This window comes from Trachemys scripta, chromosome 9 (assembly GCF_013100865.1).
Source record: "Trachemys scripta elegans isolate TJP31775 chromosome 9, CAS_Tse_1.0, whole genome shotgun sequence".
NCBI lineage: Eukaryota > Metazoa > Chordata > Testudines > Emydidae > Trachemys > Trachemys scripta.
In genome coordinates this window covers 104,815,218-104,838,392 of record NC_048306.1, presented here as the reverse complement: position 1 = coordinate 104,838,392, position 23,175 = coordinate 104,815,218, and the positions used below count along the sequence as shown (strand labels likewise).

The 23,175-nt window shown below is 47.3% G+C and overlaps 2 protein-coding genes across 3 annotated transcripts; one reads left to right on the top strand and one right to left on the bottom strand.

The window, feature by feature from the left end:
• Positions 1–10,015: 10,015 nt before the first annotated feature.
• On the top strand, positions 10,016–18,515 carry LOC117882826. Of its 2 annotated transcripts, none has more exons than XM_034781651.1 (2): positions 10,016–11,552; positions 16,548–18,515. In XM_034781651.1, the coding sequence occupies exon 2, from the start codon at positions 16,697–16,699 to the stop codon at positions 18,377–18,379; it is 1,683 nt and encodes a 560-aa protein (XP_034637542.1). In that variant the 5' UTR covers positions 10,016–11,552; positions 16,548–16,696; the 3' UTR covers positions 18,380–18,515. The 2 variants fall into 2 exon arrangements, with proteins under 2 accessions (XP_034637542.1, XP_034637541.1); XM_034781650.1 differs by lacking the exon at positions 10,016–11,552 and adding an exon at positions 14,407–16,135.
• Positions 18,516–20,810: 2,295 nt separating this feature from the next.
• Positions 20,811–22,328, bottom strand: LOC117882832 (coiled-coil domain-containing protein 166-like). The gene has a single exon (XM_034781664.1). The coding sequence runs from the start codon at positions 21,837–21,839 to the stop codon at positions 20,994–20,996; it is 846 nt and encodes a 281-aa protein (XP_034637555.1). The 5' UTR covers positions 21,840–22,328; the 3' UTR covers positions 20,811–20,993.
• Between the last annotated feature and the right edge of the window lie 847 nt (positions 22,329–23,175).

Sequence of the window (23,175 nt, the reverse complement as noted above, 5' to 3'; positions counted from 1 at the left end):
ATCGACTTCTGCGGCTTTCTGTCGACGGCGCTTACTCCCACCTCTGCTGGTGGAGTAAGAGCGCCGATTCAGGGATCGATTGTCGCATCCCCACGGGACGCGATAAATCGATCCCCGAGAGGTCGATTTCTACCCGCGGATTCAGGCGGGTAGTGTAGACCTAGCCTTAGGGATCCTCGGCTTTGGTGAGGACAGGTTTCCTTGATGGATCTCTAGCACTGGCTGTGCAGGTCTCAGCTGGGGGAGTGAGTTCCTGTGGGGTAGTGTGTGCAGATTCTGAGCAGTTTCTGGGGTGGGGCACAGATGCTCTAGCTTGATCACCTGCAGCCCAATGCTACCTCAGGTGCTTAAAGGGGTGGCCTCTGAGACTCAGACACTGAGTGCTGTCTCCCCCTTAGGTCATTGCCATAAAGCACCATCCTTTTACTACACTAATCTCCAAACTCAGCACTGCCCAGCAATTTAGGAACCCAGGCCTGCCTGATGGGGTAGGACATCATCCTGCCAAAAGCAGGAGTGTTTGCAGTGGGCTAATGTACCCTTCAGCACCTGCCTCCTTTATGGCTGAGCACTGACTGGTCCCAAAAAGTGGGGAGGGAGCTCTTCCTCCAGTCTGTGGCTAGAGACCAGCTGTCTGTACCCTTGCCTTGCAGAGGCACGTGGCAGCAAACTTGTCTGCCAGCACACTACAGTCTGGGGACGTGTGAGATCAGTGTGGATGGCTTGTGCTGTGTTATAGGTTCACACTTCATAACAGCCACCTGCAGGACAGAGCTCATACACAGTAGCAAAGCACTGCGTATTGCTGCCATGGGGTGGCCTTGTCCTAGTTTGGTGTCCTCATTCCCTCTCAAGCCTTAGGTGCTGCTTCTCCTTGTAAGTGAGCTCTGCAGGTGCCTTCTCCCCTGAGCTAGTTGTAGCCTGCTCCTGGGATTGCCACCTTTCCCGGGACAAGCCTTAGGTAATGGGCCTTCCTGTGTGTTGGTGTCAGGGCTGGAGGGAGGGGGTCCTGTTTACCTGTTGAATTAAGTTTTAATTTAGCATATGGTGAGTGTTTTACCATGTTCCACTTGTACAGCAGGGCCAGTTGAGACCCATACATGCGTAACATCTCTGGCAGGCTTAGCCACCCCCATTCTCTGCTGGATAGAGAGGGGGCCTGCAAGATTTCTGATGTCAGATCACATCCCCTGACAGGGAAAACTGCAGGATTTGATGTCTCTTTACCCTCTCCTCTCTTGTCCTGCAACAGTTCCCTGTCTCAGCTGGCTCTTTAGTTCGATATATGAGGATTCAGTTAGCAGGATCTGGCACTCAACAGTACCCTTCATGTCTTGTTTCAGTGGAAGCTTCCACTTAAGCCAAAGTTGCTGGTGCTGAAATTCACAGTGGATTCCCTGAGGTGCACAGGACACAGACAGACTTATTTGTGTGTTTGTTTCTAGCAGTGATGTTTGTTCACCCGTATAATCAAATTGCCTTTGTGGCTGGGGGTAGGACCCAAGCTCTCCACGGCCATGGCCATTTTACAGAAGTTACACCCTAATGTGCGTAGAGTGAAGCAAATTACCCCCACATCTTTCCTCATACAAACTAACACCCATGACGATTGTTGGACTCTGCATGCAATGCTCCATTCTGATCTAGGTGCAGCAGCTGCATTTCATGCTGGGACCTGCAGTTGTCATAGATTGCAGTGCTGTATTAAAGAGTCAGGTTTCTGGGTTCTTCTGTAGAGGCTGTGAGATGTGTGGTCAGAGCAGCAGGATCAGGATCAGAACAAAATGAAATAAAATGTCACCAGTGCAAGAATGTGATTTCTTGTTTGTTTGGTGTATAGTGTCTTTAGAATCATCCCCACTTTAGCAGTATGAGGCAGAAGAGTGCAGAGCTGCCTGTCTCTGGGCTGCTTGTGGGTGGCAATAGGACACATGCCTTTAAGCACTGAGGCAAAGAGCACTCACTTTCAGTTTTTCAACCACTTCTCTATCCCGCACTCCAACCCTCCTCACAGCCTGTTGCATTAATGTAGGTGAAATATGTGGGCACAAAGAGTCAAAGGCATATATTAGGAACAAAAAGAATTCTAACAGTGGTGTTGATCCAGTATTAGATGGAAATGGTAGAATTATCAATAATAATTCAGAAAAGGCAGAAGTGCTCAATAAATACGTCTGCATATGGGGGGGGGGGAATGATGTAATCATATCATATGATAACACTTTTGCCACTTCACTAGTAGCTCTGGAGGATGTTAAACAGCAGCTATTAAAGTTCGACATTTTTAAATCAGCAGGTCCAGATAACTTTCATCCAAGAGCAGGGGCGGCTCTATGTATTTTGCCGCCCCAAGCACGGCACTCAGGCGGCTTTTGGCCGCATGCCTGCGGGAGGTCCGCCGGTCCTCGTACCCGCCGCCAAATTGCCACCGAAACCGCAGGACTGGCGGACCTCCCGTAGTCATGCTGCCGAAGGCATCCTGACTGCCGCCCTCAAGGCGACTGGCACGCCCTTTTCTGCAGAACTGCTGCCTAGCCACTTGGTCCCTAGTCTGTAACAGTGAATGGGATTCTTCTGTCCTAAGTGCAGGACTTTGCACTTGTCCTTGTTGAACCTCATCAGGTTTTTTTTGGCCCAATCCTCTAATATGTCTAGGTCCCTCTGTATCCGATCCCTACCCTCCAGTGTATCTACCATGCCTCCCAGTTTAGTGTCATCTGCAATCTTGCTGAGAGTGCAGTCCACACCATCCTCCAGATCATTAACAAAGATATTAAACAAAACCGGCCCCAGGACCAACCTTTGGGGCACTCCGCTTGAAACCGGCTGCCAACTAGACATGGAGCCATTGATCACTATCTGTTGAGCCAGACGATCTAGCCAGCTTTCTATCCACCTTACAGTCCATTCATCCAGCCCATACTACTTTAACTTGGCGGCAAGAATACTGTGGGAGACCGTATCAAAAGCTTTGCTAAAGTCAAGGAATAACACATCCACAGCTTTCCCCTCATCCACAGAGCCAGTTATCTTATCATAGAAGGCAATTAGGTTAGTCAGGCACGACTTCCCCTTCGTGAATCCATGCTGACTGTTCCTGATCACTTTCCTCTCCTCTAAGTGTTTCATAATTGATTCCTTGAGGACCTGCTCCATGATTTTTCCAGGGACTGAGGTGAGGCTGACTGGCCTGTAGTTCCCCGGATCCTCCTCCTTCCCTTTTTTAAAGATGGGCACTACATTAGCCTTTTTCCAGTCATCCGGGACCTCCCCCAGTCGCCATGAGTTTTCAAAGATGATGGCCAATGGCTCCGCAATCACATCCACCAACTCCTTTAGCAAGAAAGGAGAGCAGCAGAATACGGACCCTGGACTTCAGAAAAGCAGACTTTTTGACTCCCTCAGGGAACAGATGGGCAAGATCCCCTGGGAGAATAACATGAAGGGCAAAGGGGTCCAGGAGAGCTGGCTGTATTTTAAAGAATCCTTATTGCGGTTGCAGGAACAAACTATCCCGATGTGTAGAAAGAATAGTAAATATGGCAGGCGACCAGCTTGGCTTAACAGTGAAATTCTTGCTGACCTTAAACGCAAAAAAGAAGCTTACAAGAAGTGGAAGATTGGACAAATGACCAGGGAGGAGTATAAAAATATTGCTCAGGCATGCAAGAGGGAAATCAGGAAGGCCAAATTGCACTTTGAGTTGCAGTTAGCAAGAGATGTTAAGAGTAACAAGAAGGGTTTCTTCAGGTATGTTAGCAACAAGAAGAAAGTCAAGGAAAGTGTGGGCCTCTTACTGAATGAGGGAGGCAACCTAGTGACAGAGGATGTGGAAAAAGCTAATGTACTCAATGCTTTTTTTGCCTCTGACTTCACAAACAGGGTCAGCTTCCAGCTGCTGGACTGAGCAGCACAGTATGGGGAGGAGGTGACCAGCCCTCCGTGGAGAAAGAAGTGGTTCAGGACTATTTAGAAAAACTGGATGAGCACAAATCCATGGGGCCGGATGCGCTGCATCCGAGGGTGCTAAAAGTGTCAATCAACATGGGTTTATGGAAAATAGATCCTGACAAACCTACTTGGTTTATTAGATAATTTTTTCTTTAATGAGATTACAAGTTTGGTTGATAAAGGTAATAGTGTTGATGTATTGGACTTCTGTAAGGCATTTGATTTGGTACTGCACAACATTTTGATTAAAAAAACTAGAACAATATAAACTTAACCTGGCACACATTAAATGGATTAAAAGCTGGCTAACGGATAGGTCTCAAAATGTAATTGTAAACCGGGAATCATCATTGAGCAGATGTTTTTATATTGGTGTCCTACAGGGATTGGGTCTTGGCCCTGCACTAGTTAACATTTTTGTCAATTACCTGGAAGAAAACATACAGTCATCACCAAGAAGGTTTGCAGATGTTACAAAAATTGGGAGAGAGGTAAATAATGATGAGGACAGGTCACTGATACAGAGTGATCAGGATGTCCTGGTAAGCTGAGTGCAAACAAACAATATGTGTTTTAATATCTGTAATATGTAAATGTATGCATCTAGGAACAAAAAATGTAAGCCATGGAAGACTCTATCCTGGGAAACAGTGACTCTGAAAAAAATAATTAGGGGTCATGGTGTATAATCAGGTGAACATGAGGTCCCCAGCATGGCGCTGTGGTCAAAAGGTCTAATGCAATTTTTCGATGTATAAACAGGAATCTTGAGTAGGAGAAGAGAGATTTTACCTCTGTAGGTGGCACTGTTAAATTGGAGAGGGGTCAGAGAAGAGCCATGATAATGATTAGAGGATTAGAAACCATGTCTTATAGTAACAACAAGGAGTCTGGTGGCACCTTAAAGACTAACAGATTTATTTGGGCATAAGCTTTCGTGAGTAAAAACCTCACTTCTTCGGATGCATAGAGTGAAAGTTACAGATGCAGGCATTATATACTGACACATGGAGAGTAGGGAGTTACTTCACAAGTGGAGAACCAGTGTTGACAGGGCCAATTCAATCAGGGTGGATGTAGTCCACTCCCAATAATAGATGAGGAGGTGTCAATTCCAGGAGAGGAAAAGCTGCTTCTGTAGTGAGCCAGCCACTCCCAGTCCCTATTCAAGCCCAGATTAATGGTGTTGAATTTGCAAATGAATTTTAGTTCTGCTGTTTCTCTTTGAAGTCTGTTTCTGAAGTTTTTTTGTTCAATGATAGTGACTTTTAAATCTGTAATAGAATGACCAGGGAGATTGAAGTGTTCACTTGTATGTTACCATTCCTGATGTCCGATTTGTGTCCATTTATTCTTTTGCGGAGGGACTGTCCCGTTTGGCCAATGTACATGGCAGAGGGGCATTGCTGGCACATGATGGCATATATGACATTAGAGGATGTGCAGGTGAATGAGCCCCTGATGGTGTGGCTGATGTGGTTGGGTCCTCTGATGCTGTTGCCAGAGTAGATACGGGGACAGAGTAGGCAACGAGGTTTGCTACAGGGATAGGTTCCTGGGTTGGTGTTTCTGTGGTGTGGTGTGTAGTTGCTGGTGAGTATTTGCTTCAGGTTGGGGGATTGTCTGTAAGCGAGGACTGGCCTGCCTCCCAAGGTCTGTGAGAGTGAGGGATCATTTTCCAGGATAGGTTGTAGATCGTGGATAATGCGCTGGAGAGGTTTTAGCTTGTGGCTGTATGTGATGGCCAGTGGTGTTCTGTTATTGTCCTTGTTGGGCCTGTCCTGTAGTAGGTGATTTCTGGGTACCCGTCTTGCTCTGTCAATCTGTTTCCTCACTTCCCCAGGTGGGTATTGTAGTTTTACGAATGCTTGATAAAGATCTTGTAGGTGTTTGTCTCTGTCTGAGGGGTTGGAGCAAATTCGGTTGTATCTTAGGGCTTGGCTGTAGACAATGGATCGTGGGATGTGTCTTGGATGGAAGCTGGAGGCATGTAGGTACGTATAGTGGTCAGTAGGTTTCCGGTATAGGGTGGTGTTTATGTGACCATCAATTATTTGTACTGTAGTGTCCAGGAAGTGGATCTCTTGTGTGGACTGGTCCAGGCTGAGGTTGATGGTGGGGTGGAAATTGTTGAAGTCCAGGTGGAATTCTTCAAGGGCCTCCTTTCCGTGGGTCCATATGATGAAGATGTCATCAATATAGCGCAAGTAGAGGAGGGGCATTAGGGGACGAGAGCTGAGGAAGCGTTGTTCTAAGTCAGCCATAAAAATGTTGGCATACTGTGGGGCCATGCGAGTACCCATAGCAGTGCCACTACTTGAAGGTATAAGTTGTCCCCAAATCTGAAGTGGTTGTGGGTGAGGACAAAGTCACAAAGCTCAGCCACCAGGTGATTTGAGCTCCTTGAGTCTATGTATTTAGCTTAACAAACAAGAAGGTTAAGGGAGAACTTGATTACCATCTATAAGTACCTACGGGGGGATAAATGTTTAATAGGCACTTCATTCTAGCAGAGAAAGGTATAACACAATCTATTGACTGGATGTTGATGCTAAACCAGGGGTTTCTAAATCTGGTTTGCAGCTTGTTCAAGGTAAGCCCCTGGCCAGCCACAAGACACTTTGTTTCCCTGAGCGTCCACAGGTATGGCCGCTCGCAGCTCCCAGTGGCCGCGGTTCACTATAGCTTTTGATCTCTGATTCAGTAGCTACAGTGACAGACAGGAAGTGTCTGTTTACATGGCTAACATTTATGAGTACACTCAGACACTTAGTATCACTTCTAACTTCTAATAATATAGGTTTGCATTTCAAAATTCTAGCCTATCTACTATGGAATGGCCCTAATTACCATTTGCATACCTTTCTAACATGTCTCTAATGGTTGAAACTGGATCATTTATCTGCAGGATACTTAACCCTTTCCGGACATGCATTACATTTTGTATAAGATTTGTTGCAATTCTAGAACAGTGGTAGCAACAATGGTTTGCATGGTTTAATCCGATAACGTCACACCCCCAATGCGAGATTGGTGTGGAAGGGAGCAATTAGAGCTCCTGGATACACCTTAAGGACCTTCCAATATTGATAGGAGCTGTATTTATATTGAATTGTTTGAAAGGCCAAATCACTGATGCTTGCCTTGGCCCAAGTTGACAACTTAGTCCATATTTATGTGCTAACTTAACATAGACATCAGTGTTCTCCAGAGAGCACTTTGACATTCAGCCATGAAGGCTGTGAGATGTTGTACCTCAGTTTCTCTTCTTGCACAGCAGTCCAAGCTTGTAATGGTTTTTCTGCTGTGGAAAGTTTTAGGATTGTGCATAGGCATTAGCTGTGAAACCTCAACATTATTAGGCTTTCTAATGCAAAGTATGTTCTTACTGAACCAAACAGCATAATTATAAGGGTTTCTATTACATGGTGTGTTTTTATGTAGCACTTCCAGCATGTTTGAGGATTTTTCCCATAAGACATGCACATTATACATTTTTACAGTTTTTGGCATCAGCAAAATTATATTAACAGCAAAGTTATCACAAGTGTACAATCACAGTCATTTTTGTTAAGTTTTTGTTTAGATAGACCATTTTTTAGGTCAGCTTGTTCAATATTCCCTTTGAACCTTTGCAGCTTTTCCTTTACTTAAGGGTTTTCCGTAACATAGGCTTTTAGTTTAACCACATCCTTGGGGTTTTGGTATTTTAGAGCTGTGAGGCAAGTCTGTAAGGGCACCTTGCCTTTCAAGGGATAACTTGCCTTCCTCCTTTCCCCTTTTCAGAGGGTTGAAATCTGAGATTTCTGGTATACACTAACCTGGCCTTCATTGTAGAACTGCCAAGCTCCCAGAGACACATTCTATATGCATCCGAAGAAGTGGGCTGTAGTCCACGAAAGCTTATGCTCTAATAAATTTGTTAGTCTCTAAGGTGCCACAAGTACTCCTGTTCTTCTTTTTGCGGATACAGACTAACACGGCTGCTACTCTGAAACAGAGACACTTGGTAATCCTGTTGTTTTTGACTTCCTAACAACGATGGTGCACTTCATCCCGCATTCTGCTGTTCCTCCTGCGTGGGAGATGGCTTAGCACTTCCTTGAAAATGCCTTCTGCGACCATGGCTTAGACATGGGCGTTATATTGGACCAGGGTCCCCAGTTCATTTCCCAATTCTGGCAGGAATTTCTAAGACTTCTTGGCATCGAGTCCCTCGCCCATTCTGCCTGTCCTCCACAGACTAATGGACAAACAGAGAGGATCAATCAAATCTTGGGAGTAGTATCGCTACTGCTTTTTTGAGCTATCACCAGGATGACTGCTTCCCTTGCTGTGCTACCCTGAATTTGCATATAACTATGCAGTCCACACATTGACTCCACAGCCTATTCTTTGAAATCTATAACTTTCACCCCTGCTTCCACCCAGATTTGCCCCTGTCTTCTCCAGTACTGGCTGTCAGAGATTTAGCACACCATCTATTCTTAGTGAATCGGGAATGCAATGAATACTTGCAGTCCACAAAAGAAATCTATAAGCACCATAAACACCAAGACCTTTAGGCTGCCCCAATCTGGCTGTAGGGGACAAGGTGTGGCTCTCTTCCCAGAACTCAGCTCGAGCTGCCTGTCCACCAGACTAGACTGACTGTACCTGGGCCCCTTCAAGGTTATAGACTGGATCAACTGGTAACTTTTAGGTTACGGTGGTCCAAGTCCTTAAAGATCCACTCCCTCTTTTATATCTCACTTTTAAAGCCCTATGCCAAGAACCTGTACCAAACAACCACCCCTAACAGTCTGTGGACAGGAGGAGTACTTGGTCCACCCAATCCTTGACTCTCGGCAAGTTAAGAGAAGGTTCCAGTACCCGGTTGACTGGGAAGGCCACAGTCTGGACAAACAGTCTAGGGAACCAGTAGAAACATCCATGTTCAGGACCTATTGTGAGAGTACCATCAGAAGTATCCTAAGAAACTGGGTCCGAGACCTAGATCTAGGAGGTGCCCTTGGGTTGGGGGGCAATACTGCTTGTCAGGAATCAGGATCTGCAGCTAAGCCAGTCTCCAGGCAACCTAATGGGCGCAGCTGGCCTAATTGGTTACACTACCCGATTGATTAGAAGGGTCAGCAGACCAGCTCTTAAGCCAAGCAGCAGCAGCTCAAGCCATTTGCCCATGACTGATAGTTCCTGCACCTGCTTGTTCCCAGCCTTGGACCCAGTGCTGCCTCCTGCCTTGCCTCACTCTAGGTGACCCTGGGCTTCAATTCCTGACTCCGCTGGTGAGCCTTACCGCTGGCACTTGGCCTCTAGCTGCAGAACTACTAACTGTGGTATGCAACCTGTCATTTAAATCAGCTTCTGTACCAGATGACTAGAGGGTAGCTAATATGAAACCAATTTTTTAAAAAGGCTTCCTAGGTGATCCCAGCAATTACAAGCTGGTAAGCCTAACTCCAGTACTGGGAAAACTGGTTGAAACTGTAGTAAAGAACAAAACTATCAGACACAGAGACGAATATGATTTGTTGGGGAATAGTCAACAGCTTTTTGTAAAGGGAAATCATGCCTCACCAGTCTATTGGAATTCTTTGAGGGAGTCAACAAGCATGTGGACAAGGGAGAGCCAATGGATAGTGTAATTTGGACTTTCAGAAAGTCTTTGACAAGGTCCTTCACCAAAGGCTCTTAAGCAAACTAAGCAGTCATGGAATAAGAGGAAAGGTCCTCTCGTGAACTAGTAACTGGTTAAAAGATAGGAAACAAAGGGTAGGAATAACTGGTTTTCAGAATGGAGACATGTAAATAGTGGCGTCCCCCAGGGAGCTGTACTGGGGCCAGTGCTGTTCAACATATTCATAAATTAGCTGGAAAAATGGGTAAACAGTGAGGTGGCAAAGTTTCTAGATGATACAAAATTACTCAATGAAGAGTTACAAAGGTAACCAAACTGGGTGACTTGAGCAACAAAATGGCAGATGGGATTGTTTTCCAATGTGCATTATTTTGTATTTATCAACATTGAATTTCAAGTATACATATGACACAATGGGGTCTAAATTAGCTGTTACCACTCAAGCAAGAGACCTTGGAGTCATTGCAGCTGGCTGTCTGAAAACATCTGCTCAATGTGCGAAAAAGACACAAAAGCGAACAGGATGTTAGTTCAGTGCTGAGGAATGTTGTTCCTGTGGCAGTGCTGTCAAGGCTGCTAAGCTGTTACAGCAGCTCGGTGCATCTGTTCGTGGAGCTCTGGTGTTAGCTTCACAAGGAGAGCGTGCAGCCTACTAATTCAGCAGACTTAAGTGTTACTCATAAAGAAAGACCACAGGCTCAGCTTGGTAGCAAAGGCACTCTGCCAGGTTTATTGCGAACAAAGCCTGGTACTAGCACCCTGGCTTCATGGTTTCAGGTACACTAACACATTGTATGCCCGTGATAATGGTACCAGCTCAGTCCGTGCACCAGGCTGCTGCCCCCTAGGCTGGACAAAGGTGCCCCTCCTATGACTTCTTGTATATGTTGATACATATTGCTCTCCAGACATTGCTAGTTACCAACCCTACACCTTGTACCCGCTAGTTTGAACAAAACATCCATATCCATTATTCTGTCAGCCCATCCTTATCTTATGAGGGGCTTGATGTGTTCCTGTACCATCTCTTAAGAATGTATTTACGTAGTTACATGAGAACTTTAGGTGTTTTTGTACCATCCTCTCCAGTCAGGAATGTGCTAACTTAGTTGGCCAATATCTAGTGTGTGGTTATTTTGCCAAGATCAGGACCACTCTGGTTCACGTCCTTTGGTTCACACTGTTAGTTATACGTGGGGCTCCAGCAAGTCCTACATTTAGTAACCATTAAGAAAGAGATAGCTAATAGGTCAGAAAATAGCATAATGCTACTATATAAAACCATGATACACCCACACCTTGAATCCTGCATGCAGTTCTAGTCACCCGCACCTCAAAAACAACATAATAGACTTGGAAAAAGTACAGAGAGAGGCAACAAACATAAGTAGGGGTATGGAGCAGCTTCCATACAAAGAGAAATTAAAAAGACTGGGATGGGTCACTTTAGAAAAGAGATGACTAATGAGAGATGCGATAGAAGTGTGTAAAATTATGAATGGTGTGGAGAAAGAGATAAGGAAGTGTTATTTACTCCTTCACATAACAAAAGAACCAGGGTTCACCCAATGAAATTAATAGGGAGCAAGTTTAAAATGAGAAGGAAGTATGTCTTCACACAACTTTTGGAACTCATTGATGGGATGCTGTGAAGGCCTAAAGTATAATTGGATTAAAAAAAAGAATTAGATAAGTTTATGGAGGATAGGTCCATCAATGGCTTTTGCCAAGATGGTCAGGGACAGAACCCCTATGCTCAGGGTATCCCTAATTTGACTGCCAACAGCTGGGACTGGATGAGAGGGCATGGCTCACTCGATAATTGGCCTGTTCTGTTCATTCCCTCTGACACCACCGACTGCTGGAAGACAGGATGCTGGGCTAGATAGACCATTGGTCTCACCCAGTGTGGCCGTTCTTACCACCAATCAGAGCCCTTCTCTGTGGGACAAGTTAATCTCTGGTAAGTTTATTAACGTGTGTAAGATCTCTTCTTGTTTTTAATATGTTTCCTCTGTAATGCTTTTACCTTTAGAATAAATGTGCTTACTTAGAAAAAGCTGTGTGATTGCTTAACTATAGCAATTGCACTGTTTACCATCCCTGAGGAGAAAAGTAAAACAAGCCTGCTTAGGCATCATGACTTTGCTAGGGAGTTCACAGGCTAGGCAGGAAGTTGTGCAGTGTGATAATACTGCTGTCAGGTGACGCATGTCTCCACCTGAGAGGTGACCGCTGAAGAGCCTGAAGTATAGCATGGGTGTGCTTGCTGGATCACAGAGAGGAAAAACGGGTGTAGGTGTCCTGAATGTGATTCACAATATTAGCACTCTTCCAATCTTCTGGAATTTTCCCAGTATCTAAGATTTATTAAGAATTAACATCAGTGGGGCCAGAGATGATATTTAACATCCTCCTGGGTTACTAAAGGACTGGAAAGTACTTCATTATCCTCGTGATACAAATAGATCGTAATGCTTCTTTTCAGATAGAGAACAGATATTCATTGAACACCTCTGCCTTTTCTGTATTATTATTATTAACCATGTTATCATCTCCATCTAGTAATGGGCCTATACCATTGCTAGGATTTCTTTTGTTCTAATATACTTTTAAAAAAATCCTTCTTATTGACCCTAGCGTTTCCCACCAGGAATTTTTCCCTGATGTCTTTCATTCCCTTTTCAATATTCCATACTTCGTAGCTTCTAATGTAGATTGATTTGCTATCTATTTGCCTTATTAATAGAATTTAGTTATTGTCACAGAACCACAGGATCTGTGCTATGCCCCAACTTTTAATCAGTCTCTTGGAGGAACCCCTTCAGTGTGGCAGACCCCCAAGGGAGACCACTCCTTACGCTGGGGGTAAACCATAGCACCTCACAGCCTCCTAGACTGAGCATCTGGGTTCCAGCACTCCTGCGTCACACTATGCGCTCTTCTCAGCAAGTCCAACTGGGCTTGACTCCTGGTAATGGCTTGTACAGTCCAGGGATTAATGCACCTCAGCAAGTATTTGCAGTGACACCCAAGCAGGATTTTCAAAACAGAGCAGGATTTAATAGTCAGCTGGAACAGAGCACTGGAAGTCCTTAGCTTACCATAGAGACATAGAATCATAGGATGCAGGATTTGTTGAATCTAAACCATCCAAGACAGAAGTCTTTTTTTTTTTTAAAAAAAAAAAAAACCTCCAGTGAAGGAGCTTCCATGACCTCCCTAGGCATCTGTTCCATTGTCCTACTGTTCTTACTGTAAGAAAGTTTTTCCTGAGGTTTAATCTAAATCTGTTATGCTGTAGTTTGAACCCACTGCCTCTTGTCCTGCCCTCTGTGGAAAGAACAATTTTTCTCCATCTTCTGCAAGTATTTGAAGACCACTATCATGTCCCCCCATTAACCACCTCTTTTCCAAACTAAACATATCCAGTTCCTTCAGCTGCTGCTCATATGGCTTGCATTCCACCCCGTTGATAATCTTTGATGCTCACTTCTGAATCCTTTCCAGTTTCTCTACATCCTTTCTATACATTGGTGACCAAAATTGGACACAGTACTCCAGCTGAGGCCTAACCTAACCTCCTGTGACTTGCCTGCTATGGCTCTGTTAATATAAACTACAATTGCATTTGCTTTTTTTGAAGCAGCATAGCATTGTTGACTCATGTTGAGGTTGTGTTCCACCGCAACTCACAGGTCCTTCTCAGCAGTGCTGCTGCCAAGTCAATTGTCCCCCATTCTGTATTTGCACTTTTCTTTTTTCTTCCTGAAGTGTAGCACCTTACATTTGTCTTGGTTGAATTTCATTGTGTGGTGTCTAGTCCTGTTCTCCAATTTATCAAGATCCCTCTGAATTTTAGTTGTATTCTTCAAAGTATTGGCAACACCTCCCCTTCCTCCCCCCGCCCCAGTGTTGTCATCTGCAAATTTGATCAGTATGCTCTCCATTCCTATATCCAGGTCATTAATAAAGATGTTAAATAACACCGGACCCAGAATAGATCCTTGTGGAACCCAACTTGAGACTTCCCTCTAATCCGACATCAGTCCATTAATAGTTACTCTTTGCAGTTGTTAACCAATTATGTATCCACTTAATAGTAGTTCTGTTGAGCCGGCATTTCTCCAGCTTACTTATCAGAATATCATGAGGGACTGTGTCAGAAGTCCAGGTATAGTATATCACTGCATTCCTCCTATCCACCAAATCAGTTACCCTGTCAAAGAAGGAAATCAGGCTGGGATGGTATGATTTGTTCTTAGTAAATCCATGGGCGCTGTGGAGGTGGTGCTTGCAGAGACGGGCAGCACGCAGAGCCACGTGCCCCCCGCGCACACCCCAGGAGCCGCAGGGGTGCGTTGGTTCCTGCCAGGAGCAGCGTGGGGCCCGGGGTAGGCAGGGAGCCTGCCTTAGTGGCAGCTACGCTGTACTGCCAACTGGGAGCTGCCAGAGGTAAGTGCTGTCCAGCGGGAGGCTGCACCTGAAGCCCCAGCCCTGAGCCCCCTCCCAGAGCCAGCACCCCATACCCGCTTTTGCACCCTAACACTCAGACCCAGCCCCCTCCTGCACCCAAACTCTCTCCCAGAGCTTGCATCACCACACCCCCTCCTGCACCCAACCCCCCTGCCCCAGGCTCAGCCCAGAGCCCCCTCCCACACTGCGAACCCTTCGGCCTGAGGCCAGACCCCGCACTCTCTCCCGAACCCCAATCCCCTGCCCCAGCCTGATGAAAGTGAGTGAGGGTGGGGGGAGCGAGCCTGGGGTGGGGGGGGATTGGGTGGGGCTTTGGGGAAGGGGCGGGGCCTCAGGGAAGGGACAGGGTAGATCCTGAGTTGCCCTTAAATTCAAAAAGTGATCTTGGGCGTAAAAAGGTTGGAGACCATTCTTTTAGAGCAACTCGCACATAGATTAAAACTAGCAATAACAAGAGCTCCTTGTCCCCTCTAACCTACAGAAACAATAGCTTGATTCATTTACAGTGCTTTGGTGTTTGCATGTGTAAGAGTTATAATACATTGCAAAGGGAAGGGTTAATTCAGCCGTCTGAATTGTGCATTTAATGCTGGCGATGGTGAGGGCCCCCAGGTCTTTTCTCTCCTGCGGGAGCAATTCACACAGTCTGTCTAGCTTCCGAGCTCGTGAGTCTCATCATATTGCTTAGAGATGACTATTCCAGTGTAATGTGCCTGTCATGCTAGTGCCTAGTCACAGAGGGAGGGGTGCTTTCTGATCAGCATCTGCTCCAGTCTGGTTAGAGTACAAGAAAATAGACTCAGGCTCCCACCAGGGAAGTTCCAGCCCAGCACAGCTGTGATGCAGTGATGACCTCACAGTGGTGGTGTCAGAGCACTCAGAACTTCTTGGGGGTAAAGCTCGCATTGTCTCACCCTGGAGGACAGTGCTGCTGGGCAGCAGGGCACTCCGGGAAACTGCCAGGTCCTAGCTGAGGAGGCATGTCCCGAGCTTCAGGGTAAGGGAGATCTAATATGCTGCAGTGCAGTGTTGGGTGGGAACAAGCTGCACTGATGGGTGAAGACATCCTAAACCCAGTGCTCCCTTTGCTTCCCTTCCCCTATAAAGTCTATTGAACCACAAGAGTCTCCTCTCTTTTGGTCTTCCCTCCTTCAGGGAAGGTGTTTGTTCCCTGTTTACCAGCAGTCTGGATGAGGATTTATGAGTCTCCACTCTTCACATTCCATTTCAACAGAGAAATACAAAAGCATCTGGCAAAAGCTTCCCCCTGCTTTTGAAATAGCACTGTGATTGTTCTCAAGGGTCCCAGGATTGCAGATCCCCTCGTTACCCCCTGCCACTAGTGAGGGGGAGTCTTCCCTCTGGTAGCCGGATGTCAGCTCCCTGATCTCTCCCTCCTCCCCCCCCCCCCGTCGCCCATGAGCCTCTAAAGCACTCCCCTCGGCTATGCCAGCACTGCCTTCACCTTCAAGTTTACAAGAGGTGCACCCAAGTCCCCTTGAAGTATTCCTCTGTGATATCCAGGCCCAGACCTCTCATCCCAAAGCAGCAGTGTACCCCCAGCAGTGTACCCCAGTTTTACCTTAAAAACACCACTCGTGTAAACTGTACTTGTAAGCACTTAAATAAATTCTTTTGTTTTATTACAAGAAAGACTAGAGGCTCCACTAGAAACCAGAGAGCGAGATGGAAACAAACGATTAGAATACAAAAAAATCATAAAATAAACTAGGGCCTACACTTATTAATAGTAACCTTTCCCCTCTAATCAAGTAAGTTTTCCCCTCCGCCTCCCCCACCAAAGTTCAGTCTGTTGCAGAGCTGTCTGGCTGCCCAGGAACCAGAATCCAATAGTTCACGAAAGACTCCTGTTCAACAAGATGTCTCCTCAGTGAAAGGATGCAGTGTCTTTTTCTCCACTCTGTGATATACCTAATCAGTCTTCTGTCTTTATCCACACACAGGGCACTTGCCTGTCTGCTATAATGTTCCCTTTTACCTCCATGTGGTTTTGATTGCTAGCAGTTGTCTGTGATGGTTTTCCTTTGACTGCTCTGGGATGAGGCAAGGGTAGGGAATTGAACAATATTTTACATAATAAGCTAGCCATGGTGCAGTGACAACTCCCTCCCGCTTGAATGGGTCCTCACCCAGACACATGATTCCCTGGTGATTACCTTTTACTCCAAGACCATAAGGGCATGATTTTCAATATAGTCACATTGTTCCTTAAACATTACCCATATACACCTCTCACAATCATAAGTATTGATAAGTTACAAGCTTTCAGCAGAGACCTCACCAACTGCCTTTCAAGGATAACTCCCATGAAAGCCATGTATAATGTGTAGTAAGTTTGTCAGGTCTGAGCCAGGAGTTGTTTGTAAAGAACAGTGAACTCTTTTGCCACTTGGCATCAGTGGTGTCTGTGTCACAATCATCCATGCATTTTCCTATACACTATCATCTTTACAATTAACAGGCCAGGAATTGGAACCTGAGTCTTCAGCAGCTTTCATGCTGCAGCCTCAGAACCTTGGATCAAGAGAGAGAGGAACGAGGCCTAAAGCTACCACCGCCCAAGACAAAGAATCACCAGCTGCAGGCTTGCACCAGGAGCAGTGGTGAGTCATGGAGTCCCCCTGTCCCTTCCCACCTCCTCTGAGCAGAGGCAGTGGTGCTATTGTGGAGTCTTCTCTGCTTCATCCTTTGCTGCTCATGAAGGATGTGAAAGAACAGCTGAACACACACATCAGAAAAAAGAGACTCCAGCTCCTGTGGGGCTTGCCATATATAATCCTGAACTCCCTGGCAGCATCCATCCCATCCATCCCAGAGTTCCTGGAATGCACTGCGCTGCTGGAGTCTAAAGAGTACCAGCGGCCACTCTTCAGGGCAGAAAGGCGTAAGCACCTTGAGCGACACCTGAGAAAGAAAATGGTGCATCACAAATGGGGCCTTCCCAAGAGAATCCAGAAGGCTTTGAAATGGTTTATTCCTCCTGAGGCAGCCAAACAGGAGCCCATGCTTGATGAGAAGGTTCCTATATCTACCTCTACACATACAGGACTTTGTGAAGCTTCATGTGGGAGCTCAGAGGCCTGTACTAGCAGGATCTGTCTGATAGCACAGAGATCTGAAGGCAGTGGACAAACCACAGTGACACTAGACACTACATCTGAGACAGCTATAGCTGGAAGCATGAGACATCTTCAGAGATGTCAGACCCGAACATGTCCACAGAGTAAAACAGGAGAGGAGTCTCTGCTGCTGGAATGGTCTATGAATTTCAACCCAGATGCAACTGAGCTGCCAGTGATCGGGGAGAAGAAGAAAAAGCACCCGGAGTTCCAGGGAGGGAAGGAGAACTGTGACCTTTCAGAAGACACTGAGGGCTCCGGGGAGACATTTTTGCTGGGTACAAGTCCAGCGAGCACACAACCGGCTCTCCTCAATGGGGCTCAGAGTGAAATTGGAACTAGCTTCATGGACACACGGTTCAGAAATAACAAAGGACAATGTAACCCGAACCTGGAGCTCGGGACGAAGCTAGAGATGAAATGGGATGTCTCCTACATGTTCCAGGAATCCTCTCCTGCCATGAGACCTCACCCTGCCCAACTCACTTACTGGAAGAGAAAGCCCAGCTCAGGAGCAGAAAAAAGCCCTGTAAGCAGGATCAGTGGGTCTCAAAAATTACCCCATAGGTGCCAAGGGGGATTTTCCCAGGGACTCTTAAGGGCCATCAATCCTCCAGAACAGTCACACTCACAGCTGCTTTCACATGCCAGTGGAGAGGAGGTTCCAAAATCTAACTTTGTCCAGGAAGGACAGAAATTTCTTGGACTAGCTGGCTCTAGTAGGTCAGTAACTGAGAGTGATGCAGCTGAGCCCTCTAGGGCCCTGTTCCTGCCAGGGCAGTTAGCCTCACTGGAGGGTGAGAATCAAGAGGCTAGGCCAAAGATGGCTCTTACACAGCTCTCTCTGGAATCCCAGTTGCAACCCAGCCCAGCTGGAGTTCCTCTTGCTGAGACTCCCCAGGCTCTCAATAGAGACATGCTGGGGAATAAAAATCTTCCAATTAAATTGGGTTTGCAGAGTCCCTCCCAAGTGCCCATGACCCCCAGCACCAACCCTGCAGCCTCCCTGCAAATTCCAGGAGCTGAGGGTGAAGAAAGTCTTGTTACAGATGACACAAAAAAATACTTTGAATTCCATCTGAGAGAAAAATTGCTGCATCAGAAATGGGGACTCCCTAAGAGACTGCAGGAATCCATGACCCTGTTTCTACTGCTAGAAGCAACAATAAATTAATGCCTTTCTTCCCCAAGGAAGACTGGGATGTGCTGGTCAGGGTCCCCTTACTCTCCTTCAAGGACAGAATTCTACAGTAATTATCATCTCCTCTAAATTTTTGTTACCATTAAATATAACTCTGGATATTCATCTATCTAAATGTCCAATCCCTTTTTGAATCCCTTTGTTACCTGCATAAAATTCTCTGTTACTCACACCCTCAAGGAGAACCCACACTTACCCTGTTCCTAGGCCTCAGGCGTAACCCTGTCAATTTTCTGCGGGTTTGCAGGACCTTTTACCAGTGAAAGAGCCTTACACAGTAATATCCTTATCCTCTATTTATTAATCACCAAAAACAGAATGCACACACTACACATACAATGTTCACCAGTCCCAGTAAGACAGATGAACTTTTCTTGAGGGCCAGTCAGGATCAGGTCATCTGGGGGATTCCAGTTTCTACATGGTGGCATTGGCAGAGTGTTGCGGTCTGGCAGCTCTGATGGGGCTGAGTCCTGAGTTGGTTCCCAAAACTTTTTTGGACCCCAATTTATATAGTGAAACCTGAGTCCTGCTTAGCTATACCTTAACCAATCATTTTACTAAAAAGTTACTAACCAATCCTAACATATTGTAACAAAATTCTCTAGCCAATTCTACCCCACCACCTTAATTAATTTACACCTAGCAAAATTAATTATGTAACAGACAGAAACAATCAAAGAACCAGACAGAGATCATACATCAGACAAACAATAGGGAAGAGGGGACCATACTGACAAAACAATAAAGAAGTGAGGATTTCACAACCACGACTATTGATAAGTGACTTCTTGCCAGACAGACGCTAGCAAACTAAGTGTTCTTTAACCATCTTAAGCTCTGTTTCTTTATCTGGCGATAGTGGTGTTACTGGGACAGGATCTCCTTCTTCACAGCCGGATATTACAGTGTTTTCATGTCATTTAGATGGGATGTGACTTCCTGCTTCTTAGCTAATGGCTGCTGCTCTTCTAATATAGCTACAGACAAAAGCTTAGGCTTTAGGCCTTGTAATATGGCTACAGGAAAAGGCCTTCTCCTTACACAATGACTTCCTGTGGCAGTGAGTTCCACAGTCTAATTACACATTGAGTGAAAAAGTATTTCCTTTCGTTAGTTCTGATTTTTCCACCTTTTTATTTCACTGAATGTCCCCTTGTTCTTCTGGTATTAGACAGGAAAAAAACACGTTATTTAGGAGAAAATCTGAGTTTTCTTTTTTTTTAATCACAGGATTCCAGAAATACCAAAGATCACAAGAGTGTAATTGTAGCTGTGCTGGTCCCAGGATACGAGAGAGACAAGGTGGATGAGATAATATCTTTTATTGGACCAATTTCTGTTGGTGAGAGAGACAAGATTTCGAGCTACACAGAGCTCTTCTTCTTGCAGATATACATTGGGGACATGGTCCTGGCTGGGGAGATGGAACTTCAGGGGCACGTTGCTGGCGGGGGGGAGGGGGATAATCTGAAGAAGAGCTTGGTGTGGCTCAAAAGCTTGTCTTTCTCACCAAGAGAAGTTGCTCCAATAAAAGACTTGTCTCTCTCTAAAGATCACAAGACTCAGCAGGGTAGCACAAGAGCTGGCCCAGGATCAGTCTCTGTGCAGAGGGATAGCACGGGGGTTAGAATGCTAGCCTGGGACTCAGAAGACCTGGATTAATTCCATGCTCTGCCACAGGCTCTAAAATGAGGATAACAGATTCATAGATTCACACATTCCAAGGCCAGAAGGGACCACTGTGATCATTTACTCTGACCTCCGTATAACACAAGCCAGAAAACATCCCCTAGAGCAGATCTTTTAGAAAAACATCCAACAATGGCATCACCCTACCTCACAGTGCTGCTTTGTGGATAAATAGGTTAATGTTTGTGAGGCACTCAGATACTTCAGCAATGGTGCCCATATAAGACCCATGTGTGATAGCTGGATAAATTGTTCCCTGCCAATGTCTCACTAAAGCCTTTTGGATCAGATCTTTTTTTGTTGGAAGTTCATAGAATATCAGGGTTGGAAGGGACCTCAGAAGGTCATCTAGTCCAACCCCCTGTTCAAAGCAGGACCAATCCCCAGACAGATTTTTACCCCAGTTCCCTAAATGGCTCCCTCAAGGATTGAACTCACAACCCTGAGTTTAGCAGGCCAATGCTCAAACCACTGAGCTATCCCACCTCCCCCCCAGTTATAGCTCCTCCCAGTTCAGTATCCTCTGGGAATTTCATTTCCCTCTCAGATTATTAACAAAGCTGTTACTGAAGAATGTGGACCTAAATCAGTGGTTTGCAAACTTTTGTACTGGTGACCCTTTTCAGATAGGAAGCCTCTGAGTGCGACCCCCTTTATGAATTAAAAACACTTTTTTATATGTTTAACACCATTATAAATGCTGGAGGCAAAGTGGGGTTTGGGGTAGAGACTGACAGCTTGTGACCCCCCATGCAATACCCTCGTGACCTCCTGAGGGGTCCTGACCCCCAGTTTGAGAACCCCTGAGCTAAATAATTCTAATACCAAAAGCAGGTCATGGCAGTGAGTAGTGGCCACCTCTCTGTCAGCTCGTTCCTGGGGTCACAGCTGGGGCCTACTTCTTGCCCTGGTGGGTGTGGTACAGGCGAGCCATGTCTTGCATGTAGCAACGCTCTCGCAGCAGCTGCTGTGCCTGCTCCTCTAACCGGCGCTTGTGTAAATGCAGTGTGCGTGATCGCTGGATGAGCTGGTGCAGCTCCTGCCGCAGCTCCTGGTTCTCACATTTCACCTGGTGGCTATGCTCCTGCATGCACCGTGCAACCACTTCCTGTGCCTGCTGCAGCAGGCAGAGCACCTGCTGCTGGGACCTCTGCTCAAAGGCAGCCTTTTCGTGCAGGAAATGGCTTTTGGTCTCCTGCAGGTGCTGAGTGTGCTGCTGCCTGGTGGTCACCAGCTCTTCCTGCAGCTCCCTGATGTGGGCAGCCTGCTCCTGCTGCAGTGCCTGGATCTCCCGCAGGCCCTCAACCTCCTTGCTGAGGCGGAGAAGTTCACCCTCTTTGTGCAACAGTTGTTCCCGCAGAGCTGCCTCCTTCCTCTGGTAGAGGGTGAGCAGTTCCTGCTGCTCCCTGCGGATCTCCTCTAGGGCCTGCTTGTTCTGATCATTCAGGGAGATGATGGCATCCTGGCGCCGCTGGGCCCGCTTGGCCACATAGCACATGAATTCCTGGCTCTCAGCACGGAGACGCTGGGCCTCTTGCTGCAGGAACTCGTTCTCCTCCCGAAGCTGAACACGTGCCCCCTTCATGTCCTCTAGCTCCTTGCAAAGGCGGCTATACTCCTGCTGCAGCAGCACCTCTTCCCTGATGGCTACAGCCCCCTCAGCAGCTCCCTCCAGGGGTGCAGCCACACCTGGCTGCCCCTTCTGCTCTTGCTGCAGTTTCTGCCTTCGCTTGGGGGGCATCGTGAGGCCTCGAGAGACAGAATGGAAAAAGATATAGTAAAAGAGACAGCTCAACAGCTTCCACACACCTCTCCCCAGGGAGCAGCAAGAGCAGCTCACAGACCAGGGGAGCTGAGGGGGGGAGACTTCACCCCCCAGTGCTTGTAAAATAGCTGGGTGATTTGAGAACAGGAGTGGTGACCGCAAAGAAACAGGGGTGGTGGCCAGAATAGGTCCTGGTGTCTCAGGTTACAGGGGTGCCTCCTGAAGCCTCCTGTTTCAGCTGAAAATCCCATAAGCTGTGAGTATTAAGTGCCCCATGCCCCTTTCCACACCACGGGAGCAGAGGGGATCGAGAGAAGGCATTTTCTGCTGGCATTTTCTCCATGTGCAGAGTTGGGGTCACAGCTTCCCTTGGACAGGCACGTCCCCTGTGCTAGAAAGCCAAACACTGTGACAAGGAAAGCCCCTCAACCTTGTACCCCTCGCCCCAGGACAGGGCTTTCTAGTCCAGCCTCCCTGTGCCCCCTACTCCCCTTCACTCTGTACCCCCCACCCCAGCTCCTCTCACCTCATGCCAGTCTGCTACCACTTCCCTCCCCCCATGCCAGAGCCCTGTCTCCCCCTACCTCATACCACCCACCATCGCTTACCCCAGGCCAGGTCCCGCCCCCACAGCTCCCCTCCCCCCATGCCAGAGCCCTGTCTCCCCCCACCTCATACCACCCACCATCGCTTACCCCAGGCCAGGTCCCCCCTCCCACAGCTCCCCTCCCCCCATGCCAGAGCCCTGTCTCCCCCTACCTCATACCACCCACCATCGCTTACCCCAGGCCAGGTCCCGCCCCCACAGCCCCCCCCCCCCCCATGCCAGAGCCCTGTCTCCCCTCATTTCATACCACCCACCATCGCTTACCCCAGGCCAGGTCCCGCCCCCAGCTCCCCTCCCCCCATGCCAGAGCCCTGTCTCCCCCCACCAGTTACCACCCAGCATCGCTTACCCCAGGCCAGGTCCCCCACAGCTTCCCTGCACCCCATGCCAGAGCCCCAGCTCCCTCCCAGCTTCCCCACTAGTACCAGTCCCCTCTGACTCCCCCCACACCATACCACCCAGCTCCTTCCACCTCAGGCCAGGCCCCTGCAGCACCCCCTACCTCGTGCCACGTTCCCCCACCATGTTGGGCCCTGCCAACCTCATGCCAGCCCCGCTGTTTCCCTCACCCTGTGCCCTGGCCCCTCTCACCCCACACTGCACCTCGTACCACCTGGCTCCCCTCCCCCCATGCCAGGGCCCTGTCTCCACCCAGCTTATACCACCCTCCATCGCTTACCCCAGGCCAGGTCCCCCCCCCCCCCC